This window comes from Megalobrama amblycephala, linkage group LG19 (genome assembly GCF_018812025.1).
Source record: "Megalobrama amblycephala isolate DHTTF-2021 linkage group LG19, ASM1881202v1, whole genome shotgun sequence".
In the NCBI taxonomy this organism is placed as follows: Eukaryota; Metazoa; Chordata; class Actinopteri; order Cypriniformes; family Xenocyprididae; genus Megalobrama; species Megalobrama amblycephala.
In genome coordinates this window covers 36,851,402-36,875,234 of record NC_063062.1, presented here as the reverse complement: position 1 = coordinate 36,875,234, position 23,833 = coordinate 36,851,402, and the positions used below count along the sequence as shown (strand labels likewise).

Genomic DNA, 23,833 nt, shown 5'->3' with positions numbered 1-23,833 from the left:
ATCAAGGAATCCTAAAAAAAAAGTACACAACTGTTTTCAACATTGAAAATAATCATAAATGTTTATTGAGCAGCAAATCAGCATATTAGAATGATTTCTGAAGGATCATGTGACACTGAAGACTGGAGTAACGATGCTGAAAATTCAGCTTTGATCACAGGAATAAATTACTTTGTCAAATATATTTAAATAGTACACAGTTATTTTAAATTGTAATAATATTTCACAATATTACTGTTTTTTACTGTATTTTTAATTAAATAAATGTAGCCTTGGTGAGCAGACGAATCTTCTTTTAAAAACATTAAAAATCTTAGTGGTTCCAAACTTTTGGACTGTACTGTATATCTTAGTAAGATGATATTTAAATGCTTAGTTTTATAAAAAAAGCTCTGTAGATATTAAAGGGGACCTATAATGCTCCTTTCACAAGATGTAATATAAGTCTCTGGTGTCCCCAGAATGTTTCACTCACTCGTTTCATTTGCTCCGGATGAATATTGTTAGCATTACAGGGCTTGAATATCAGCGTGAGATTAGGCGTATTGCGCATAATTTTACTCATTGCTGCAGATTTTGTTCTCACACCCAAAGTGCGTCACATAAAGTCGCCTCTCAGTACTAAAGTAAGTTTGTTTTCACTGCTTATTGCGCTTAAACTGTCAAATACACACAAAATAATGTCAAAATGCTGGTCTTGGTGAGCGTTCATGTAAACACAATCAGTTATGTTTGAAGTGAACATAAACAGTTGAGAAAGAAAACGCATGTGTAACAGTATAATGGATCCGTGCGTCAGCTCTTAAAGTGACAGCAGCCTAATAAACCTGCTGCCAAATTATGAGATAATATTAAAAATATCTGTATGGCAGTTTTCCCCATGGTATCGATGTCAAAATTTTGGCCAGTGAAAATGCTGAGTGGCTAGTAACTTTGGAAAACCACTAGCCACAGTGACTGGTGAGCAAAAAGTGTATGTCACGCCCTTGAAAATATATATATATATTACAGGAATACACCAGTGAGAGACTGAAGAAAACCAACGAGCTGCTGAGGGGAATCAAGCTGCTGAAGCTCTACGCATGGGAGCACATCTTCAGATCCAGCGTGGAGGAAACACGCAGACAAGAACTGACCAACCTCCGGACGTTTGCGCTCTACACGTCCCTCTCCAGTGAGCCGTCTCAAATCACACTGAATATACAGTTTACATAGTGTTTCTGCAGGGCATGTGCATGTAAAGACAACGACAAGCTTCTGCACCTGCAAATGCATTTTTGGAAAACTTAGATCATTAATATAAAGATAATTATTATGATGTGAAATGCAAAATTTGATTAAATATATTATGATGTGAAATGCAAACTTAGATTATTAAATAGCTATATTTATGTAAAATGTAAACTTTGGTAATTTAATATATTATTATGTAAAATGCAAACTTAGATTATTAAATATATTATGATGTAAAATGCAAATTTAGATTATTAAATATTAAATATATTATGATATAAAATAGAAAACTTTTATTATTAAATATATAAATAGTATAAATATGTTGTATGTAAATTACACACTCAGCTATTAAAAATGCAGTTACTTCTTTTAATTTTTCTCTTCAGTCTTCATGAACGCTGCCATCCCAATCGCTGCTGTTCTCACAGTGAGTGTTTGACTGCTCTTCTTTATATTCGTCCATTTATCCTCTCTCTCTCTCTCTCTCTCTTTCTCTTATGTAATGCTCTCTCACATCTCAGTTCATTCATTAATGGTGTTTTGTAGATGTACTTGACAATGTGAGAAGAGATTCTCGTTCACACGTGTGTTTTCTTGGCAGATCTTTGTGGTTCACGTGCACGTGCAGAGTGCCACAGACTTCGATCTGTCTCCCGCTGTGGCCTTCGGCTCCCTGTCGCTCTTCCACATCCTGGTGACGCCCCTCTTCCTGCTCTCCAGTGTTCTGCACTCCACGGTCAAGGCTCTTGTCAGGTGATTGACAGCCTTCATCCTGATCTCCTCCTCAATGTGTCTGCCACTCGTGCACTTGAATAACTGATGCTTCCTGTTATTATTTATTTTTTTATTCACATTTAACCTCAAAAATGCCTCGCTTTTTTACCTCTTCTCAGTGTGCAGAAACTGAGTGAATTTCTTGGCAGTACAGAGATTGAAACTGATCAGGATCCCATCGTCCAGACTCCAGCGAACAACAATGGCAACATTAAGTCTGTCGTGAGTTCATCCTCATGTCGCTCTCGACCCATGCACACAAAAGCATACATTTTAAGGAAGCACCTTTTTTTATTTATTTATTTATTTATTTATTTTAAATTAAGAAAGTATGGAGCCCCACACATGAAATGCAGGAAAAAAATAATAGACTAAATTGTGCACAAAGTTTACTGATTCATTCCCTTGATTTGCTAAATCATGCACACGATTTATAAATCAAGTAACGAATGAATAAATCAATGGAACAAATTAGTAAATCATGCGCACGATTTATAAATCAAGTAACGAATGAATAAATCAATGGAACAAATTAGTAAATCATGCGCACGATTTATAAATCAAGTAACGAATGAATAAATCAAGGGAAAAAAATTAGTAAATCATGCGCACGATTTATAAATCGAGTAACGAATGAGTAAATCAAGGGAACAAATTAGTAAATCATGCGCACGATTTATAAATCGAGTAACGAATTAGTAAATCAAGGGAACAAATTAGTAAATCATGCGCACGATTTATAAATCGAGTAACGAATTAGTAAATCAAGGGAACAAATTAATAAATCATGCGCACGATTTATAAATCGAGTAACGAATTAGTAAATCAAGGGAACAAATTAGTAAATCATGCGCACGATTTATAAATCGAGTAACGAATTAGTAAATCAAGGGAACAAATTAGTAAATCATGCGCACGATTTATAAATCGAGTAACGAATTAGTAAATCAAGGGAACAAATTAATAAATCATGCGCACGATTTATAAATCGAGTAACGAATGAGTAAATCAAGGGAACAAATTAGTAAATCATGCGCACGATTTATAAATCGAGTAACGAATAAGTAAATCAAGGGAACAAATTAATAAATCATGCGCACGATTTATAAATCGAGTAACGAATGAGTAAATCAAGGGAACAAATTAGTAAATCATGCGCACGATTCATAAATCGAGTAACGAATTAGTAAATCAAAGGGAAAAAAATTAATAAATCATGCGCACGATTTATAAATCGAGTAACGAATGAGTAAATCAAGGGAACAAATTAGTAAATCATGCGCACGATTTATAAATCGAGTAACGAATTAGTAAATCAAAGGGAAAAAAATTAATAAATCATGCGCACGATTTATAAATCGAGTAACGAATTAGTAAATCAAGGGAACAAATTAATAAATCATGCGCACGATTTATAAATCGAGTAACGAATTAGTAAATCAAGGGAACAAATTAGTAAATCATGCGCACGATTTATAAATCGAGTAACGAATTAGTAAATCAAGGGAACAAATTAGTAAATCATGCGCACGATTTATAAATCGAGTAACGAATTAGTAAATCAAGGGAACAAATTAATAAATCATGCGCACGATTCATAAATCGAGTAACGAATGAGTAAATCAAGGGAACAAATTAGTAAATCATGCGCACGATTTATAAATCGAGTAACGAATAAGTAAATCAAGGGAACAAATTAATAAATCATGCGCACGATTTATAAATCGAGTAACGAATGAGTAAATCAAGGGAACAAATTAGTAAATCATGCGCACGATTCATAAATCGAGTAACGAATTAGTAAATCAAAGGGAAAAAAATTAATAAATCATGCGCACGATTTATAAATCGAGTAACGAATGAGTAAATCAAGGGAACAAATTAGTAAATCATGCGCACGATTTATAAATCGAGTAACGAATTAGTAAATCAAAGGGAAAAAAATTAATAAATCATGCGCACGATTTATAAATCGAGTAACGAATTAGTAAATCAAGGGAACAAATTAATAAATCATGCGCACGATTTATAAATCGAGTAACGAATTAGTAAATCAAGGGAACAAATTAGTAAATCATGCGCACGATTTATAAATCGAGTAACGAATTAGTAAATCAAGGGAACAAATTAGTAAATCATGCGCACGATTTATAAATCGAGTAACGAATTAGTAAATCAAGGGAACAAATTAATAAATCATGCGCACGATTCATAAATCGAGTAACGAATGAGTAAATCAAGGGAACAAATTAGTAAATCATGCGCACGATTTATAAATCGAGTAACGAATAAGTAAATCAAGGGAACAAATTAATAAATCATGCGCACGATTTATAAATCGAGTAACGAATGAGTAAATCAAGGGAACAAATTAGTAAATCATGCGCACGATTCATAAATCGAGTAACGAATTAGTAAATCAAAGGGAAAAAAATTAATAAATCATGCGCACGATTTATAAATCGAGTAACGAATGAGTAAATCAAGGGAACAAATTAGTAAATCATGCGCACGATTTATAAATCGAGTAACGAATTAGTAAATCAAAGGGAAAAAAATTAATAAATCATGCGCACGATTTATAAATCGAGTAACGAATTAGTAAATCAAGGGAACAAATTAATAAATCATGCGCACGATTTATAAATCGAGTAACGAATTAGTAAATCAAGGGAACAAATTAGTAAATCATGCGCACGATTTATAAATCGAGTAACGAATTAGTAAATCAAGGGAACAAATTAGTAAATCATGCGCACGATTTATAAATCGAGTAACGAATTAGTAAATCAAGGGAACAAATTAATAAATCATGCGCACGATTCATAAATCGAGTAACGAATGAGTAAATCAAGGGAACAAATTAGTAAATCATGCGCACGATTCATAAATCGAGTAACGAATTAGTAAATCAAGGGAACAAATTAATAAATCATGCGCACGATTTATAAATCGAGTAACGAATGAGTAAATCAAGGGAACAAATTAGTAAATCATGCGCACGATTTATAAATCGAGTAACGAATTAGTAAATCAAGGGAACAAATTAATAAATCATGCGCACGATTCATAAATCGAGTAACGAATGAGTAAATCAAGGGAACAAATTAGTAAATCATGCGCACGATTCATAAATCGAGTAACGAATTAGTAAATCAAGGGAACAAATTAGTAAATCATGCGCACGATTTATAAATCGAGTAACGAATGAGTAAATCAAGGGAACAAATTAGTAAATCATGCGCACGATTTATAAATCAAGTAACGAATTAGTAAATCAAGGGAACAAATTAATAAATCATGCGCACGATTTATAAATCGAGTAACGAATGAGTAAATCAAGGGAACAAATTAGTAAATCATGCGCACGATTTATAAATCGAGTAACGAATTAGCAAATCAAGGGAACAAATTAATAAATCATGCGCACGATTTATAAATCGAGTAACGAATGAGCAAATCAAGGGAACAAATTAGTAAATCATGCGCACGATTTATAAATCAAGTAACGAATTAGTAAATCAAGGGAACAAATTAATAAATCATGCGCACGATTTATAAATCGAGTAACGAATGAGCAAATCAAGGGAACAAATTAGTAAATCATGCGCACGATTTATAAATCGAGTAACGAATGAGTAAATCAAGGGAACAAATTAGTAAATCATGCGCACGATTTACTTTTTTTTCCTGCATGTCATGTGCGGAGCTCTTTAAAAAAGTTATAAATATTAGTATTGTATTTAGAGGCTGTATTTGGAGAATATAAAATGAAATAATTGTTATATTATTTTTCTTGAGTACTCATTTTTTATTTTACAGTGAAATAAATAATATTTATTATTCTGTTTTTATTTTGTAATTTTTAATTTTTTTATTTAATAATAATAATTATATATTAATTTTAAATAATTAAATTGCATTTTAAATCAGAAATCACATTTTTCTATCAGAAAAATCACAATGTGTTCCCCCAGCTCTACTCAACCCTTTATCGTGAATGAATTCTTTCTGCAGTGCATGAATGCACAGTTTGCTCTCTGCCCTCAGTACGCATTACAGCTTCAGGCCAAACTAGTGAATCGTAAGAATAAAACCAAACAGGACGTGAACAGGAACTTTGAGCAGCACGACCAGGAACTGACAGCATCAGCGGCCCAGGAGGAGGAAGTGTGTATTAAGGTTAGATTCATATCATACATACATACAATCTCAATGATATTGATCGTTTCTTTGTTGATGTTTTAATGCTCCACCAGTGTTACACATTTTAGGGAATCAAACCACATTCCGCATATTAACTTTAACAAGAACGTTTTTGTGTTTCTGTTTTATACGTCTAGATTATAAACGGCTTCTTCACATGGACGCAGGGATGCCCGACTCTGACCAATATTGACATAAAGGTTCCCTTCGGTGAGGTTCATACTGTTGCTGTAGTGCTGTACTCACATGTTTAATGGGAGAGTAAATGTTTTTCTCTCACTCCACATCTATTAGGGCAGCTGACGATGATCGTAGGACAGGTGGGATGTGGGAAATCCTCTCTTTTACTGGCTGCACTGGGAGAGATGCAAAAGATTTCTGGGAACATCACATGGAACAGGTAAAACCAACATTAATGCTGCATTAGAACATAAAATGGCGATATTTGTGAATGTACGTTTGTACTGAAGTGAGATTGCAGTTATATTCTTCTTTACAAAGTATTTTTCTCTGAATTGCACCTCCATAAGATGTGTGTTTGCTTTAATGATTCATTTTGTGCTTTACTTTTGAATTTTTAGATACTGGATTGCAATCGAATCTCATATTAATACTGCTTAATTTTCTCACAGTTTACCCAAGAGTGATTCAGAAGAAAATGTGAGGTATAATATATTATTGATTTAATTCATCAATATGTGATTTCTTTATTTGTTTTTATTTGAATTATTTATTAGAATAATTTTGTCTTTGTCTTACAGAGCACATTATATGAGTGAAAGACAGTCGCACCGGTAATTAAATTATTATTTTATTTGCATTCTGTCCTGATCCTGCGTTTTTTACTTTACAATAGAAGGCTGTGTTTGTGTTTTTCAGGAAAAGAGGTTCAGTAGCCTATGCTTCCCAGAGGCCTTGGCTCTTAAACGCCACCGTTGAGGAGAACATCTTGTTTGACATGGCCCCCAATGAGAAGAGGTATCCCGCACATCCCTGTAATTCCTTAATGTGTCCTGGATTCCTGCTTGTTCAGTCATGTGAGAGATGCGTGTGGATGAAAACGGATGCTCACACAGCTCTGCACAAACACAATGGCTCCTGCTGCTGGTTTTACTCTCAGTCCAGAGGCGCAAGTAACATGGTTTTATCTGCGTTACAGATAAATAAACAGTGGGATTTCAATGGGATTCCCAAAAGGCAGTGTTTTCAGGGGGAAACAGAAATTAGAGCTTGTGCACGAGGTTATTATGTAAGAGTATCTGTGCTGCCTATTCTGCAGATTTCAACGCCGGCAGAACTTTTCGCTTAAAGTTCTTCATTTACAAACCTGAAGTTACACACTGGTCCAAACTGGTTTGTGCAAGAGAGTTCTGGTTCTGGCAAAAAGATTTTATTTTTACATTTTCTAGTAATATAATAGTTTTAGTAATTTTGTTTTGTGTTTGTCATTTTTATTTTTGATAATATTGTCTATATATTTGTTTAGTTTTTAGTGTTAGTAACTAAATGAAAATGAGAAATGTTAAACTAGATGAAAAAATAGATTTTATTTTATTTCACGTGTAGGTTCAGATGATGAAAAAGATTCCAAAACAAACTCAAATAATCCAATACGAAAAGCAGGTAACACGTAGCAAGACACAAACAATAGTGGACAATAAGGAACTGAAAACAGAACATTTATACACAAGATAACAAACTAAATGTCAAGCAGATGTGATCGTTAAATTAGTGTCCATGGTAACAGGTTAATGGCAGGAAACTGGAACAAAGGAAACATGTGACTGAGGGCAAACCTACTAAAAGTCCATGAAAATGAAACCAAACACACGACTGTGAAAGAATGAAACTTGACATTTTTAAAGGTGCCATTTTCAAAAGATGTAATATAAGTCTAAGGTGTCCCCTGAATGTGTCTGTGAAGTTTCAGCTCAAAATACCCCATAGATTTTTTTTTATTCATTTTTTTAACTGCCTATTTTGGGGCATCATTAAATATGCGCAGATTCAGGCTGCGGCCCCTTTAATTCTCGTGCTCCCCGCCCCCGGAGCTCGCGCTTGCCTTAAACAGCATAAACAAAGTTCACACAGCTAATATAACCCTCAAAATGGATCTTTACAAAGTGTTCGTCATGCAGCATGTCTAATCGAGTAAGTATTGTATTTATTTGGATGTTTACATTTGATTCTGAATGAGTTTGAGGCTGTGCTCCGTGGCTAAAGCTAACATTACACACTGTTGGAGAGATTTATAAAGAATGAAGTTGTGTTTATGAATTACACAGACTGCAAGTGTTTAAAAATGAAAATAGCGACGGCTCTTGTCTCCGTGAATACAGTAATAAACTATGGTAACTTTAAAGGTGCCCTCGAATGAAAAATTTAATTTACCTTGGCATAGTTAAATAACAAGAGTTCAGTACATGGAAATGACATACAGTGAGTCTCAAACTCCATTGTTTCCTCCTTCTTATATAAATCTCATTTGTTTAAAAGACCTCCGAAGAACAGGCGAATCTCAACATAACGCCGACTGTTACGTAACAGTCAGGATCATTAATATGTACGCCCCCAATATTTGCATATGCCAGCCCATGTTCAAGGCATTACACAAGGGCAGCCAGTATTAACGTCTGGATCTGCACAGCTGAATCATCAGACTAGGTAAGCAAGCAAGAACAACAGCGAAAAATGGCAGATGGAGCAATAATAACTGACATGATCCATGATATCATGATATTTTTAGTGATATTTGTAAATGTTTCGTTAGCATGTTGCTAATGTTCTGTTAAATGTGGTTAAAGTTACCATCGGTTATTACTGTATTCACTTAGATAAGAGAGCCATCGCTATTTTCATTTTTAAACACTTGCAGTCTGTATAATTCATAAACACAACTTCATTCTTTATAAATCTCTCCAACAGTGTAGCATTAGCCGTTAGCCACGGAACACTATCAAACTCATTCAAAATCAGAAGTAAACAATATAACAGTATACAATACTCACATAATCTGCCGCAAGCATGACGAACACTTTGTAAAGATCCATTTTGAGGGTTATATTAGCTGTGTGAACTTTAAGGCACTGTTTAAGGCCAGCGCGAGCTCTGTGGGCGGGGAGCACGAGATTTAAAGGGGCCGCAGCATAAAATCTGCGCGTTTATAATGATGCCCCAAAATAGGCAGTTAAAAAAATTAATTAAAAAAAATCTATGGGGTATTTTGAGCTGAAACTTCACAGACACATTCAAGGGACACCTTAGACTTATATTACATCTTTTGAAAACATAATCTAGGGCACCTTTAACCACTTTTAACAGTACATTAGCAACATGCTAACGAAACATTTAGAAAGACAATTTAAAAATATCACTAAAAATATGATATCATGGATCATGTCAGTTATTATTGCTCCATCTGCCATTTTTCGCTATTGTTCTTGCTTGCTTACCTAGTCTGATGATTCAGCTGTGCACAGATCCAGACGTTAATACTGGCTGCCCTTGTCTAATGCCTTTCATAATGTTGGGAACATGGGCTGGCATATGCAAATATTGGGGGCGTACATATTAATGATCCCAACTGTTACGTAACAGTCGGTGTTATGTTGAGATTCGCCTGTTCTTCGGAGGTCTTTTAAACAAATGAGATTTATATAAGAAGGAGGAAACAATGGAGTTTGAAACTCAATGTATGTCATTTCCATGTTCTGAACTCTTGTTATTCAACTATGCCAAGGTAAATTCAATTTTTAATTCTAGGGCACCGTTAAGTATAGAAAGACTAAAATGGTATTTTCTTGTAAAACATACCTCAGTAACCTTTTAATTGCAACTTCGAGTTTTATCCTTTTAACTACCTTAAAGCTAACTTAAAAGGTTCCTTTATGAACCAAATAATAAAAATGTCATAAATGCTTAAACGAATGTAAGTGCTATGAAAAATGTGTATGTTATGATCAATAAATCTGGTATCAAACTACTAAAGTACACTTCAATTGACAGTTCTATTTCAAAACTGTTTTAGATATGTTTATTATTATTAAAATATCATATTTCCCTCATCAGGCTTCTCAGGGTTGAGTAAAGCGTGATCTTGCTGTTGTTCCTCAGATATAAGGAGGTGATTGAGGTCTGTCAGCTTCAGCCAGATATCGACACACTTCCACAAGGAGACCAGACAGTGATTGGAGAGAGGGTACGTCATCTTGTGAGTGTCTCACATGTCTGTGTATAATATACAAATATATTATCAATACAAATTCCACTCCTCTGTTGTAGGTATAGTATATTCTGTAAGTTCTGTAAGTATATTCTGTATGTCACTGGTCCAGGGCATCATTCTCTCTGGAGGCCAGCGTCAGCGGATCAGCGTTGCTCGAGCCCTTTATCAGCAGACCAATGTGGTTTTCCTGGTCAGTTCAGCTAAATGTCTCATTCTTCACTCTTTCAATGGCTCAGTGTTTGTCCTTCCAGCAGAGTAAAAATAAGCAGCATCATTTCCACTTTCAGGACGACCCGTTTTCAGCTCTCGACATTCATCTCAGTGATCATCTCATGCATGAAGGGATTCTCAAGTTCCTCCGACAGGAAAAGAGGACCGTTGTCTTGGTTACTCACAAACTGCAGTATTTACCTCATGCAGACTGGGTAAGAATGTGTTTTTTTTTTTTTTTTAGCACTGTGCTGTTGACTTGATTTGTTGGCCATCTTTGTAAAATGTGCTTCCATTATATTTGTCCCATAGATTATTGCCATGCGGGACGGGACAGTGCAGACACAAGGGACCTTAAAGGACATCCAGTATGCTGAACCTGAACTCTTCGAACAGTGGAGAACCCTAATGAACAGACAGAACAAAGTAAAAAAAAAAAAAAAAAAAAACTTCTAAAAATAAAATTAAATAATAATAATAATATTTATGCATGTATGTATATAATTGATATACTTAGTTTATTTATAGTTTATATATATAAAAAAATAATGAATTTATTTATAAAAAAGGTTTCTTTCATATGATGTTCTTCTAAAAAAAAAAAAACATTTTTTTTATTAAATAAAGTAAATTAATGTATTTATTTACTGAAGTGCTTTGATGTTCTTCTAAAATAAAATAAATGTATTTTTATTTTTAATTATTTAATTTAATAATTTATAAAAATGCTTCTTTGATATGTTCTTCTAAAATAAAATATTTTCTTTAATTAATGTATTTATAAAAAAATATTTCATATGATCTAAATAAAATTTAAAATAAATAAATACATCAATAATTTTATTTTTTGATTAAATTGAGTAAATGAATGTATTTATTTATTTATTAAAATGCTTCTGTTTTTTTCTAAAATAAAATAATTATTTTATATTTTGTATTATTTAATTTATTTATAAAACCTTTTATTTGATGTTCTTCTAAAATAAAATATTTTTATTAATGTATTTATAAATATAATTATTTCATATGATATTCTTCTAAAAATAAATACATCAGTACTTTTAATTTATTTATTAAATACAGTAAATTAATATATTTATTTATTTATTTTTTGAAATGCTTTTTTGATATGAGATTTTTCTACAAAATAATATATATATATATATATATATATATATATATATATATATATATATTTTTTTTTTTTTTTTTTTTTTTTTTTTTTTTATTAATTAATTTATAATTAAATTATAAAAAGTTCTTTTAAAATAAAATATAATATATAATTTATTTATTTATAAAAATGTTTATTTGACATGTTTTTTTTTGTTGCTCTTTATTTTTTAATTAATTAATTAATGTATTTATAAAGCATGCTTCTATGTTATTCTAAACTAACAAAATAAGTGCATTTATTTGATTTATTTACGTCATGTGTTGGACTACATTTGACCGATGCAGTATTGCTTTGTCTTTTCCACAGGAGAACAGCACAGAACTGAAGAGGAAGAGCTTCAGACGGGCCATGTACTCTAGAGATACTCTGAGTCTAGCCACAGAGGACGAGGATGAAGGTAAAACATCTTCTTCAGCCAACAAGATCATGCTGTGCTCCTGTTATTACCATTAGACAGAGAAAAACTTATATTCAAATTGTATTATTAATGTCATTTTAGGTGTGTGAATTTGAAATGCTCTCTATAACACTTGCTCACCATTTGACAGGTCATCATCCTGTTACATCAGCAATAGTTGTGATATTTCACCTCAAATGCAGCATCTGTTATTGTATCATCTGTGCGTTTGTCTTCATGTGACTCTTCATGTTCTTGTCTTCATATCTATGGTGGACTCATGGGATTGACCAGCTGCTGATATCACTGTCAGTGAAGTGAAAGGTCTGGACTCAATGGCATGAATCCTTTGAGCTTCCTCTCAATCAGATGAATAGAGCATGCAGCCTGGGGATGTTAAAACACTGGTGTTTACAGTGAATGCAGCGAGCGCTCCTCTCAATCCGAGTGCCGTTCACAGAGTTACGTAATGCATCGACAACAATACAATACACAAAACCTTTATTCCGCTGCTGTGAGCTTTCATTATAAAATCAGGTATTCAGTATGTAGGTGGTAAGTAATTCAAAGTGCTTTATATCCACAAGAAATCCAAGGATACGCTACTGTTATCGCATTAGTGATAACTAATTAACATCCCGAATGTAGACCCATCCTGCATTATTTTCATGGTCATGATATGCTTCATTGTTCTGCACAATCCTATTTGAGTCTTCGAGGCATGAAATGCATGAGGCGTTCGGAGAAATAGCGGTTCCTTCTCCCTCCTTCCTCTGCCATGCATGAGCACTTCACTATTGAGAGGAGTTCACTATTGCAGTTATTCAGCATGTTTAATGGTGATTCAAACAGCCTTCTGAGGAAATTACTCCATTTTAATTAAATCATTGCTTCCAGTTCAGCCTGTGACAGTGTTCATTTCTGATCATTGCTCGTCACGGAAGTTCTAATACTTAAAGGTGAAGTGAGTTATTTCTGTGGCACTAGTAACAACCAGAATTGCAAAAATAATGACTGTTTTCAAGTCAACACTATCCTTCTGCCAACTATACGAATATACACCGATCAGGCATAACATTATGAGCACTGACAGGTGAAGTGAATAACACTGATCATCTCTTTGGCAGGCATCCCAAAACATTTGGCAATATAGTGTGTGTGTATATATATATATATGGACAGAATGTAATTCCAAAATTGCACACTTCACCTTCATATAATTCATTCCGGCTGATCTGGGCATGATCTGTGGAATGAACAGGCTGAACTCTGCTTAACCTCTTCCAGAATTAGATTGAATGGCTTTGTATTGTGTTTGCAGACAGCTCAACCAGCACAGATGAGGACAGCCTCAGGGCGGAGCTGCGTCACAGGACCACCATTCCCTGGAGCTCGTTTGCAACATACTTGAGAGCCGCAGGCATGTTACTGCTTCCTCTGCTCATCCTCTCTCAGCTCACCAAACACTCCCTGATGGTCGCCATAGACTTCTGGCTCGCTCACTGGACGTCACACGTCATCGCAGCGCAGGTGGAAAGTGCTGAGAGGAACTGCACCATCACAAGGGTGAGAGAACAGGACCACGTCAACAGCAACTTGAACAAAAGTCGATGAATTCTTTGATACTTTTTAAGTGAAAAGCTGTTGTGTGAATCTGCAGAGACTGTGTCAGACACACACACACACACACACAAACACACACTCTTTAGCCTCAAGGGTCTGAACACAGCTGTTTGAGTCTCGCTCAGAGTCCCAGCAGACTGTGTGTCCTCTACAAACACAATTCTTACGTCCCAGGTGAATGACTATTGTTTTCCTTTGATAAAAGTGTATTTATATTTTCATAGAAACAGTTTCATAATAGGGTAATTCTCAGGATACAATGCCAGTGTGATTCGAATGTCGAAAACATACACTACTGTTAAAAGTTTGGGTATGTTAGGTTTTTATTTTTTGAAATAAAGGCTGTGTTCACACTTGGCAGGTTTGGTTGGATTAAAACGAACTCTGGTGCGATTGCTCTGTTAGTTAAAACATACTGCTTTAAGGGGGGACACTACAGGCAAAAACACTGTTTTCAGACACCTGTCAATTTTGAGATTTTGTGCTTTTTGGCTTTTCATAAAGTTTTTTTTTCAGACTGGTGGAAAGAAAACATCCAAAATACACTTTTAAGTGTATATTTTATAGCACTTTATCTATTTGCATCTATAGATTTCAATTACAGTAAATATCTGTAAAGGCCGTTTTCTCAAAATGAGTTTTTTCAGAACAGAAATCAGAAATCTCCACTTCAGCTGAACTTACATACACCAAACTTTACAGTTTTATTCCTGTCTATTTTCTGAAGGTTTTTACAGAGGGATTTGTTGATATATAATTTGCCTGATTTTATACAACATTTTATTCCTAAAAAAATAGATTTTTTTTTTTTTTTTTCTGGTTGTTGATAGTATTTTCTACAGAAGAGGATTAAGGCCAAGCAATAATAAAAAAATAAAACCATCTCGAGATTAAAGTTGTTAAATTTCGAGAAAAAACGTGTTAAATTTCGAGAAAAAATTCTAGATAAAATGTTGAGAATAAACTCATTAAATTACGAGAAAAAAAACTTGTTGAATTTCAAGAAAAAAGTCAAGATAAAATGTTGAGAATAAAGTCATTAAATTATGAGAAAAAAGTCGTTAAATTACGAATTTGTTCTCATAATTTAATGACTTTTTTCTTGTAATTTAAGGACTTTATTCTTATAATTTAATGAGTTTATTCTCAACATTTATCTTGAATTTTTTATCTCGAGATTTAACGACATTTTTCTCATAATTAAACGAATTTGTTCTCGTAATTTAACAACTTTTTTCTCGTAATTTAATGAGTTTATTCTCAACATTTTATCTAGAATTTTTTCTCGAAATTTAACGAGTTTTTTTCACGTAATTTAACAACTTTAATCTCGAGATGGTTTTATTTATTTATTATTGCTTGGCCCTAATCCTCTTCCGTAATTTTCTGATTTATGGGGTGATAAAAAGAGATATCCAAAATTCCCTCTTTAAAACCATTGAATTTAATATGTCCAAAAAATTAAACGAGAATTTTGAACCTGGCGTCATCCAATATTCATGCAAATTAGCACATATTTAATTAGATAATGACTCATTTGCATATGTAAACATAATACAAAAAATATTTTAAATTTATGTAATCAATCAGCTGGGGAAATATGGTGATATCTAGTAGTTAATTTTTTTACCCTATTCACATGGGGTGTCTCGTCTTAAGAAAGTGATAACAGTGTTAACAAATTTTCATATTTATTTTTTATTAATTATTTTTAATATATTTTTCTTTCTTTTTTTTATGTTGTTGTTTTTTGTATTATATTTACTATTATTTCCCAAAATGTAAAGACGTTTTAATTATATAAAAAATGCTAAATCAATAATTAAAACAAAAATGATCCAATATCAGATTTTTATTCTAGAAATTTATGCAAATTAGTGCATATTTAATTAGATAATGCCTCATTTGCATATGTAAATGTAATACAAAAAATATTTGCAATTTGTGCAATGTAATCAATCAGCTGGGGAAGTGTGGTGATGTCTATTAGATAATTTTTTTAGCCTGTCTCGCCTCAAGAAAGTGTTTGAGTGGAGGTTAATCCTGTTGTTCTCTGTCTGTGGCATCAGGACTGTGAGTTCAGCCACTCGTCGTACCTGCAGGTGTTCTGTGTGTTGTGCGGTCTGGGGATCGTGCTGTGTCTCATCACGTCTCTGGCGGTGGAGTGGACGGGTCTACGGGTGGCCAAAGAGCTTCACTGCAGCCTCCTGCGCATCATAGTCCTCGCACCCATGAGGTCTGTGTCAGTTCAGTGCGTCAATGACGGCTCATGCTGACCCAACAGATTTCAAGACCCAAATGCATTCTGTGTTTCCCCACAGGTTGTTCGAGACAACTCCACTGGGGAACATCCTAAACCGATTCTCGACTGATACCAACACTATCGATCAGGTACGGCGTGTTAAAGAGGCATATTACATTTATTATGTACTGTATGTCTGATCTGGGAAGCTGAGCAAGGTTTGGCTTGGATGGATAAATCTGATGTTTTGGTGTAATTCCAGCATATTCCGGCCACAATGGAGTGTTTGAGTCGCTCGACTCTGCTGTGTGTGTCTGCGGTGGGCGTCATCTCTTACGTCACGCCCGTCTTTCTCATCGCTCTGCTGCCGCTGGCCATCGCATGTTACTTCATTCAGAAGTATTTCAGAGTGGCATCCAGGTTCGAGTATAAATCACAGTGCCTGTTATTTATAAAGTTTCACCATCGAGGTCATAGTAAAATGTATGGTGGAGCTGTCAGGTTAACTAGCATAATATAGTGTCATAAGAGTGTTTTTTTTTTTTTTTTTTTTTTAAAGTTGTTTTTAGCTATAATTTTTTTGTAATTATATTTCCCAATATTTAAAAATGGTCAAAAAATTTGAATATATTTTTATTCAATTTAAAAAAAAAAAAGTGTGTGTGTGTGTGTGTGTGTGTATATATATATATATATATATATATATACATATATATATACACACACACACACATTTTTTTTTAAATTGAATAAAAATATATTCAAATTTTTTACAATATTTTACAATACAATTTTTAATTTATTGATTTTGCATTTTTTATTTGTTGTTTTTGCATTATATTTCTTATTTCCCAAAATGTGAAAAAAGAATAATACATAAATTATTTTTTTTAATTAAAGTTTTGCTTTATTTTTTATAATTGATCACATTTTTATTTTTTAATTTTCTATAATTTCTCATAAATTAATGTTAGAATTATACAAAATATTTAATTTTTATAATTATTTTTATTTAATTTTAATTTTTACTTTTTGATATTTAATTAAGTTTTGTATTTTCTATTATTCCACAAAAGTGTTAAAATATTTTAATGTTGTTTTTTTTTCTATTATATTTCCTATTATTTTCCAAAATTGAAAAATGTTTTAATGATACAAATGTCTTTTTTATAATTTATTGAATTATTTTTTGCTTACTTTATTTTTAATGTTGCTTTTGCATTGTTTCCTTTTATTTCCCAAAATGTAAAATGTTTTAATACATACAATAATAATACATTTTCATATTTAATTCTTATAATTTATTATTATTTTTTATATTTTATATTTAATGTTTTTGCATTATATTTCCTATTTTTTTCTCAAAACATAATGTTTAATTATACAAAAATGTTTACATTTAATTTTTCAAATGTTAAAAATGATTTAATGATACATAATGGTAAAATAATATACAAAATTGTAATATTGTATATTTTAGCAATTGATTCTTGTGTTGGTACATTCCTTCCTTTCTTCTCATTATTCATGTCTTCTTCTGTTAGAGACCTGCAGCAGTTGGAGGACAGCACTGAGATGCCTCTTCTGTCCCATTACTCACAGACCATCGAGGGTCTCACCACCATCAGAGCTTTCAGGTGACACACACAAACGCACACAAACACACACAGATGTTTGATGCTTCAGCAGCACTGTGACGACAACCGGACATTGACTGGACTGTCTTTTGTCTCAGGCATGAGCAAAAGTTTAAGAAGAAACTGCTGGAACACACAGATGCTAATAATATCTCCTCCCTCTTCCTGACAGCAGCCAATCGCTGGCTGGAGGTTCGCATGGTAATGAAAAATCTACATATATTCATATATACTTACACTTGTATGTGGATATTTACTTGCTTATTATTACTTTCAGTATGTTATAAATTAATTTGGCATATTAATCACTTTTCGTAATACATATCGTTCCAAAGCAACACAATTGTTGATTCTCTGCAGGAATATGTCGGGGCGTTTGTGGTGCTGATAGCAGCGGTCGCGTCGATAACGAATGCTTTATACAGCCAGGTTTCAGCAGGACTCGTGGGTCTGGGACTCACATATGCACTGATGGTAATGTAGAGAAATAAACAGTCAACAGTCGTTACTTGTGTGAGTTCAGGAGCCTAACAGCCTTTTCCTTGCTGTCCTGAAGGTGTCAAACTACCTGAACTGGATCGTGCGTAACCTGGCAGACATGGAGGTGCAGCTGGGCTGCGTGAAGAGGGTCAGCGCTCTGATACACACCCAACCGGAGAGCTACGACGGGCTCATGAGTGAGGACGATCAGATAATCACAATACAGAACACTGAGTAACAATAACAGTTGGAAACATTGTTGGTTTTTTAATAATAATAATAATAATAAAAAATATGAATATATGATTCAAATATTAATTTCAAATCACAAGCAGATTAAGTATAACAGTTTTTTTAAGTATATATGAATTAATATGAACTTCTGATGTATTATTAATTTTTTATAATATTTTTGAGAACATTAAAAATAATACAAATAATACAAATATGAATTTCAAATTATAATCAGATATATTTTGAAATATATATATATATATATATATATATATTAAATATATATATATATATATATATATATTAAATATATTGTTCTATTTTTTCTTGTATATACACTAGTTCATGTTCATTCAGGAAATATATATATATATATATATATATATATATATATATATATATATTTTTTTTTTTTTAATTATATATATATATATAATTAAAAAAATGTTTAATTTTAATTAATTTAATTTAAATTAAAAAATATATTTTTAAAAATATGTGACCGATAATCATCAGATCATCACAATACAAAACACTGAGTAACAAGGAACATTGTTGGTTTTTTTAAATAATAATAATAATAAAAAAATATGAATATATGATTCAAATATTAATTTACTTTAATTTAATTTAAATACTTTAATTTAATTTAATTACATTCATTCAAATTTATTTAAATATTAATATACTTGTTTTTTAAGTATATCTGAATTAAATATAAACTTCTGATATTTTTTTTTACAATATTTTTGAGAACATTAAAAATAATACAAATATTAGTATATGAAACAAATATTAATTTCAAATTATAATCAAATATATTATGAAATGAATAAATAAATATAAAAAAAAAACTATTTCTATATATTAAATATATAGTTCTTTTTTTCTTGTATATACACGAGTAGTTCATGTTCATTCAGGAATATAAATTATATTATATAATTATTATAATATATATATATAATTAATATTTAAAAATATATATTTAATTTAAATAATTTAATTTTAATAAAACATTTTTTTTTTTTTTTTTCTTAAATATATGTGAATGAAAATAAATACTGATATAGGTTTATAGTTTATATACATATATATAAAATGCTTCACAGAACATTAATGTAATATCTGGTAATATTATTAATGAAATTTCAAGTCATCAGCTGGTGTGACGTAATGCATGTGATTCCAGCTCCAGCTCAGGTTCCTGCCGGATGGCCAAAATACGGAGAGATCCAGATCAACAATCTGAGTGTGCGCTACGACACCAGCTTGAAAGCGGTTCTGAGACACGTCAATGCCCACATCAAACCGGGACAGAAGGTCATTCTGGTGCTTTACACTCTTAGACGCTTCACTGGGAGAAATGTACAAAGAACAAATTTCACATGATGACAATGTTTTATTGCTAGGTGGGAATATGTGGACGGACGGGAAGTGGAAAATCGTCCTTTTCTTTGGCTCTCTTCAGAATGGTGGACACGTTCGAGGGTAACGGGAGCTTCCTATAATGATCAAACTCTTCATGTTCTGATCTGCAGGTCTTTGTGATCACACACGTGCTTTGTTCTCACACAGGACAAATTCTCATTGATGGGATTGATATTGCCAAGCTTCCTCTGCAGACGCTACGATCAAAGTTTTCCATTATCCTGCAGGATCCCATTTTATTCAGTGGAACGATTCGGTGAGGCTTTTCACATTTCTCAAGCCATACACATAATTTATTCCTTTTAAACAGCATTTTCCAACAGGTTGCCCACACACACACTCACCGACTCATTTACTGACTCACCGACTCACTCACCGACTCACTCACCGACTCACTCACCGACTCACTCACCGACTCACTCACCGACTCACTCACCGACTCATTTACTGACTCACTCACTCACTCATTTACCGACTCACTCACTCACCGACTCACTTACTGACTCACTCGACACACTCACCGACTCATTTACTGACTCACCAACTCACTTACTGATTCACTCGACTCACTCACTCATCGACTCATTTACTGACTCACTCAACTCACTCACCGACTCACTCACCCATTTGCCGACTCACTCACCCATTTGCCGACTCACTCACCCATTTGCCGACTCACTCACCCATTTGCCGACTCACTCACCCACCGACTCACTCACCCACCGACTCACTCACCCACCGACTCACTCACCGTCTCACTTACTTACTCCGACTCATTTACTGACTCACTCAACTCACTCACCGACTCATTTACCGACTCACTCACTCACCGACTCATTTAGTGACTCACTCAACTCACTCACCGACTCACTCACCCATTTGCCGACTCACTCACCCATTTGCCGACTCACTCACCCATTTGCCGACTCACTCCGACTCATTTACTGACTCACTCAACTCACTCACCGACTCATTTACCGACTCACTCACTCATCGACTCATTTACCGACTCACTCAACTCACTCACCGACTCACTCACCCATTTGCCGACTCACTCACCCATTTGCCGACTCACTCACCCATTTGCCGACTCACTCACCCATTTGCCGACTCACTCACCCATTTGCCGACTCACTCACCCATTTGCCGACTCACTCACCCACCGACTCACTCACCCACCGACTCACTCACCGTCTCACTTACTTACTCCGACTCATTTACTGACTCACTCAACTCACTCACCGACTCATTTACCGACTCACTCACTCACCGACTCATTTACTGACTCACCGACTCACTCACTGACTCACCGACTCACTCACTGACTCACTCAACTCACTCACCGACTCACTCATGGTCTCACTCACCGGCTCACTCACTCATTTACTGACTCACTCACCCACCGACTCACTCACTCGACTCACTCACGGTCTCACTCACCCGACTCACTCACTCGACTCACTCACCGACTCATTTACTGACTCACTCAACTCACTCACCGACTCACTCACCCATTTGCCGACTCACTCACCCACTGACTCACTCGACTCACTCACCGTCTCACTCACCGTCTCACTCAACTCATTCACCGACTCATTCACCGACTCACTCACCGACTCACTCACCGACTCACTCACCGACTCACTCACCGACTCACTCACTCGACTCATTTACTGACTCACCGACTCACTCACCGACTCACTCACCGACTCACTCACCGACTCACTCACCGACTCATTTACCGACTCACTCACTCACCGACTCACTTACTGACTCACTCGACACACTCACCGACTCATTTACTGACTCACCAACTCACTTACTGATTCACTCGACTCACTCACTCATCGACTCATTTACTGACTCACTCAACTCACTCACCGACTCACTCACCCATTTGCCGACTCACTCACCCATTTGCCGACTCACTCACCCACCGACTCACTCACCGTCTCACTTACTTACTCCGACTCATTTACTGACTCACTCAACTCACTCACCGACTCATTTACCGACTCACTCACTCACCGACTCATTTAGTGACTCACTCAACTCACTCACCGACTCACTCACCCATTTGCCGACTCACTCACCCATTTGCCGACTCACTCACCCATTTGCCGACTCACTCCGACTCATTTACTGACTCACTCAACTCACTCACCGACTCATTTACCGACTCACTCACTCATCGACTCATTTACCGACTCACTCAACTCACTCACCGACTCACTCACCCATTTGCCGACTCACTCACCCACCGACTCACTCACCCACCGACTCACTCACCGTCTCACTTACCGTCTCACTTACTTACTCCGACTCATTTACTGACTCACTCAACTCACTCACCGACTCATTTACCGACTCACTCACTCACCGACTCATTTACTGACTCACCGACTCACTCACTGACTCACCGACTCACTCACTGACTCACTCGTCTCACTCACCGGCTCACTCACTCATTTACTGACTCACTCACCCACCGACTCACTCACTCGACTCACTCACGGTCTCACTCACCCGACTCACTCACTCGACTCACTCACCGACTCATTTACTGACTCACTCAACTCACTCACCGACTCACTCACCCATTTGCCGACTCACTCACCCACTGACTCACTCGACTCACTCACCGTCTCACTCACCGACTCACCGACTCACTCACCGACTCACTCACCGACTCACTCACCGACTCACTCACCGACTCACTCACCGACTCACTCACCGACTCACTCACTCGACTCATTTACTGACTCACTCGACTCACTCATTTACTGACTCACTCACCATCTCACTCATTTACCGACTCACTCACCGTCTCACTCACCGACTCATTTACTGACTCACTCAACTCACTCACCGACTCACTCACCCATTTGCCGACTCACTCACCCACTGACTCACTCGACTCACTCACCGTCCCACTCACCGACTCACTCAACTCATTCACCGACTCACTCACCGACTCACTCGACTCACTCACTCACCGACTCATTTACCGACTCACTCACCGACTCACTCACTCGACTCATTTACTGACTCACTCGACTCACTCATTTACTGACTCACTCACCGACTCACTCACTCATTTACCGACTCACTCACCGTCTCACTCACCGACTCATTTACTGACTCACTCACTCATTTACCGACTCACTCACCGTCTCACTCACCGACTCACTGACTCATTTACTGACTCACCGACTCACTTACTGACTCACTCGACTCACTCACCGTCTCACTCACCGACTCACTCACTCATTCACTCACTGACTCACATACACAAATATCAGCCACTTTTCTAGTCTCATTGACTCGCGCGCTCACCGAATCACTCACTCACTATTGCCCTGTCCAAATACCCACACTTGCGGTCTTGGCCAATGTTCCCTCTAAGCTGCGCACGTGCGCGGCCGCACAGAAAAAATAATTGCCGCGCAGAGAACAGACATGAAAATCAGGTGTGGGGAAATCCATTTGATTGTAGTAGTTTAAATGAGAAATAATTGAAGTGCTCTGGACAACTGCTATAGAGTTATTGTCGCTATAGAGTTGGAACCGGTGAATGCGGTTTACAGTTTCCAAAGAAAGAGAACGATTGAGCGCGTGTGAGCTGGCTGGCCCTGAGCCAAATCAGTCGCGGTAAGAATACTGTAATGTTTGCGGACTAAATACATCAATATGAGAGGCAACGCGAAACAAAAAGGAATGTGAAATAAAACGTCATGTTTTAATGAAAAGTGGCGGAAATAATGGATGATGGGCACAGAATGCTAACAAAACTCAGAGACATTTACAATCACACACAGGGGCGGATCTACCGGGGTGGCACGGGGTGGCAACTGCCACCCTAAGAAAAAGCTTTGCCATCCCATCTGCCACCCCAAAATGATCACAGAATAAAATATAAATGTAAGCAGTGTTTCAAGTACTGCTTTTCAGCAGCGGCGCT

At 35.3% G+C, this 23,833-nt stretch overlaps 1 protein-coding gene across 4 annotated transcripts in view; it reads left to right on the top strand.

The window, feature by feature from the left end:
• Positions 1-23,833, top strand: part of abcc8b (ATP-binding cassette, sub-family C (CFTR/MRP), member 8b) — a 40,697-nt gene that overhangs the window by 14,331 nt on the left and 2,533 nt on the right. Inside the window, exons 11-37 of one of the 4 annotated variants that reach the window (XM_048169192.1) lie at positions 1,012-1,174; positions 1,623-1,663; positions 1,838-1,989; positions 2,130-2,232; positions 6,061-6,192; positions 6,354-6,426; positions 6,511-6,616; positions 6,849-6,881; positions 6,978-7,010; positions 7,096-7,194; positions 10,330-10,414; positions 10,551-10,631; positions 10,729-10,866; positions 10,964-11,077; positions 12,135-12,225; positions 12,520-12,549; positions 13,547-13,791; positions 15,918-16,084; positions 16,170-16,239; positions 16,353-16,510; positions 17,635-17,727; positions 17,826-17,928; positions 18,088-18,201; positions 18,284-18,404; positions 19,634-19,764; positions 19,854-19,932; positions 20,020-20,128. In XM_048169192.1, coding sequence (XP_048025149.1) covers positions 1,012-1,174; positions 1,623-1,663; positions 1,838-1,989; positions 2,130-2,232; positions 6,061-6,192; positions 6,354-6,426; positions 6,511-6,616; positions 6,849-6,881; positions 6,978-7,010; positions 7,096-7,194; positions 10,330-10,414; positions 10,551-10,631; positions 10,729-10,866; positions 10,964-11,077; positions 12,135-12,225; positions 12,520-12,549; positions 13,547-13,791; positions 15,918-16,084; positions 16,170-16,239; positions 16,353-16,510; positions 17,635-17,727; positions 17,826-17,928; positions 18,088-18,201; positions 18,284-18,404; positions 19,634-19,764; positions 19,854-19,932; positions 20,020-20,128 — 2,864 coding nt within the window. Of the gene's footprint in view, positions 1-1,011; positions 1,175-1,622; positions 1,664-1,837; positions 1,990-2,129; positions 2,233-6,060; positions 6,193-6,353; positions 6,427-6,510; positions 6,617-6,848; positions 6,882-6,977; positions 7,011-7,095; positions 7,195-10,329; positions 10,427-10,550; positions 10,632-10,728; positions 10,867-10,963; positions 11,078-12,134; positions 12,226-12,519; positions 12,550-13,546; positions 13,792-15,917; positions 16,085-16,169; positions 16,240-16,352; positions 16,511-17,634; positions 17,728-17,825; positions 17,929-18,087; positions 18,202-18,283; positions 18,405-19,633; positions 19,765-19,853; positions 19,933-20,019; positions 20,129-23,833 lie in introns of all 4 variants that reach the window. The other 3 variants (XM_048169190.1, XM_048169194.1, XM_048169193.1) reach the window with 3 other exon arrangements.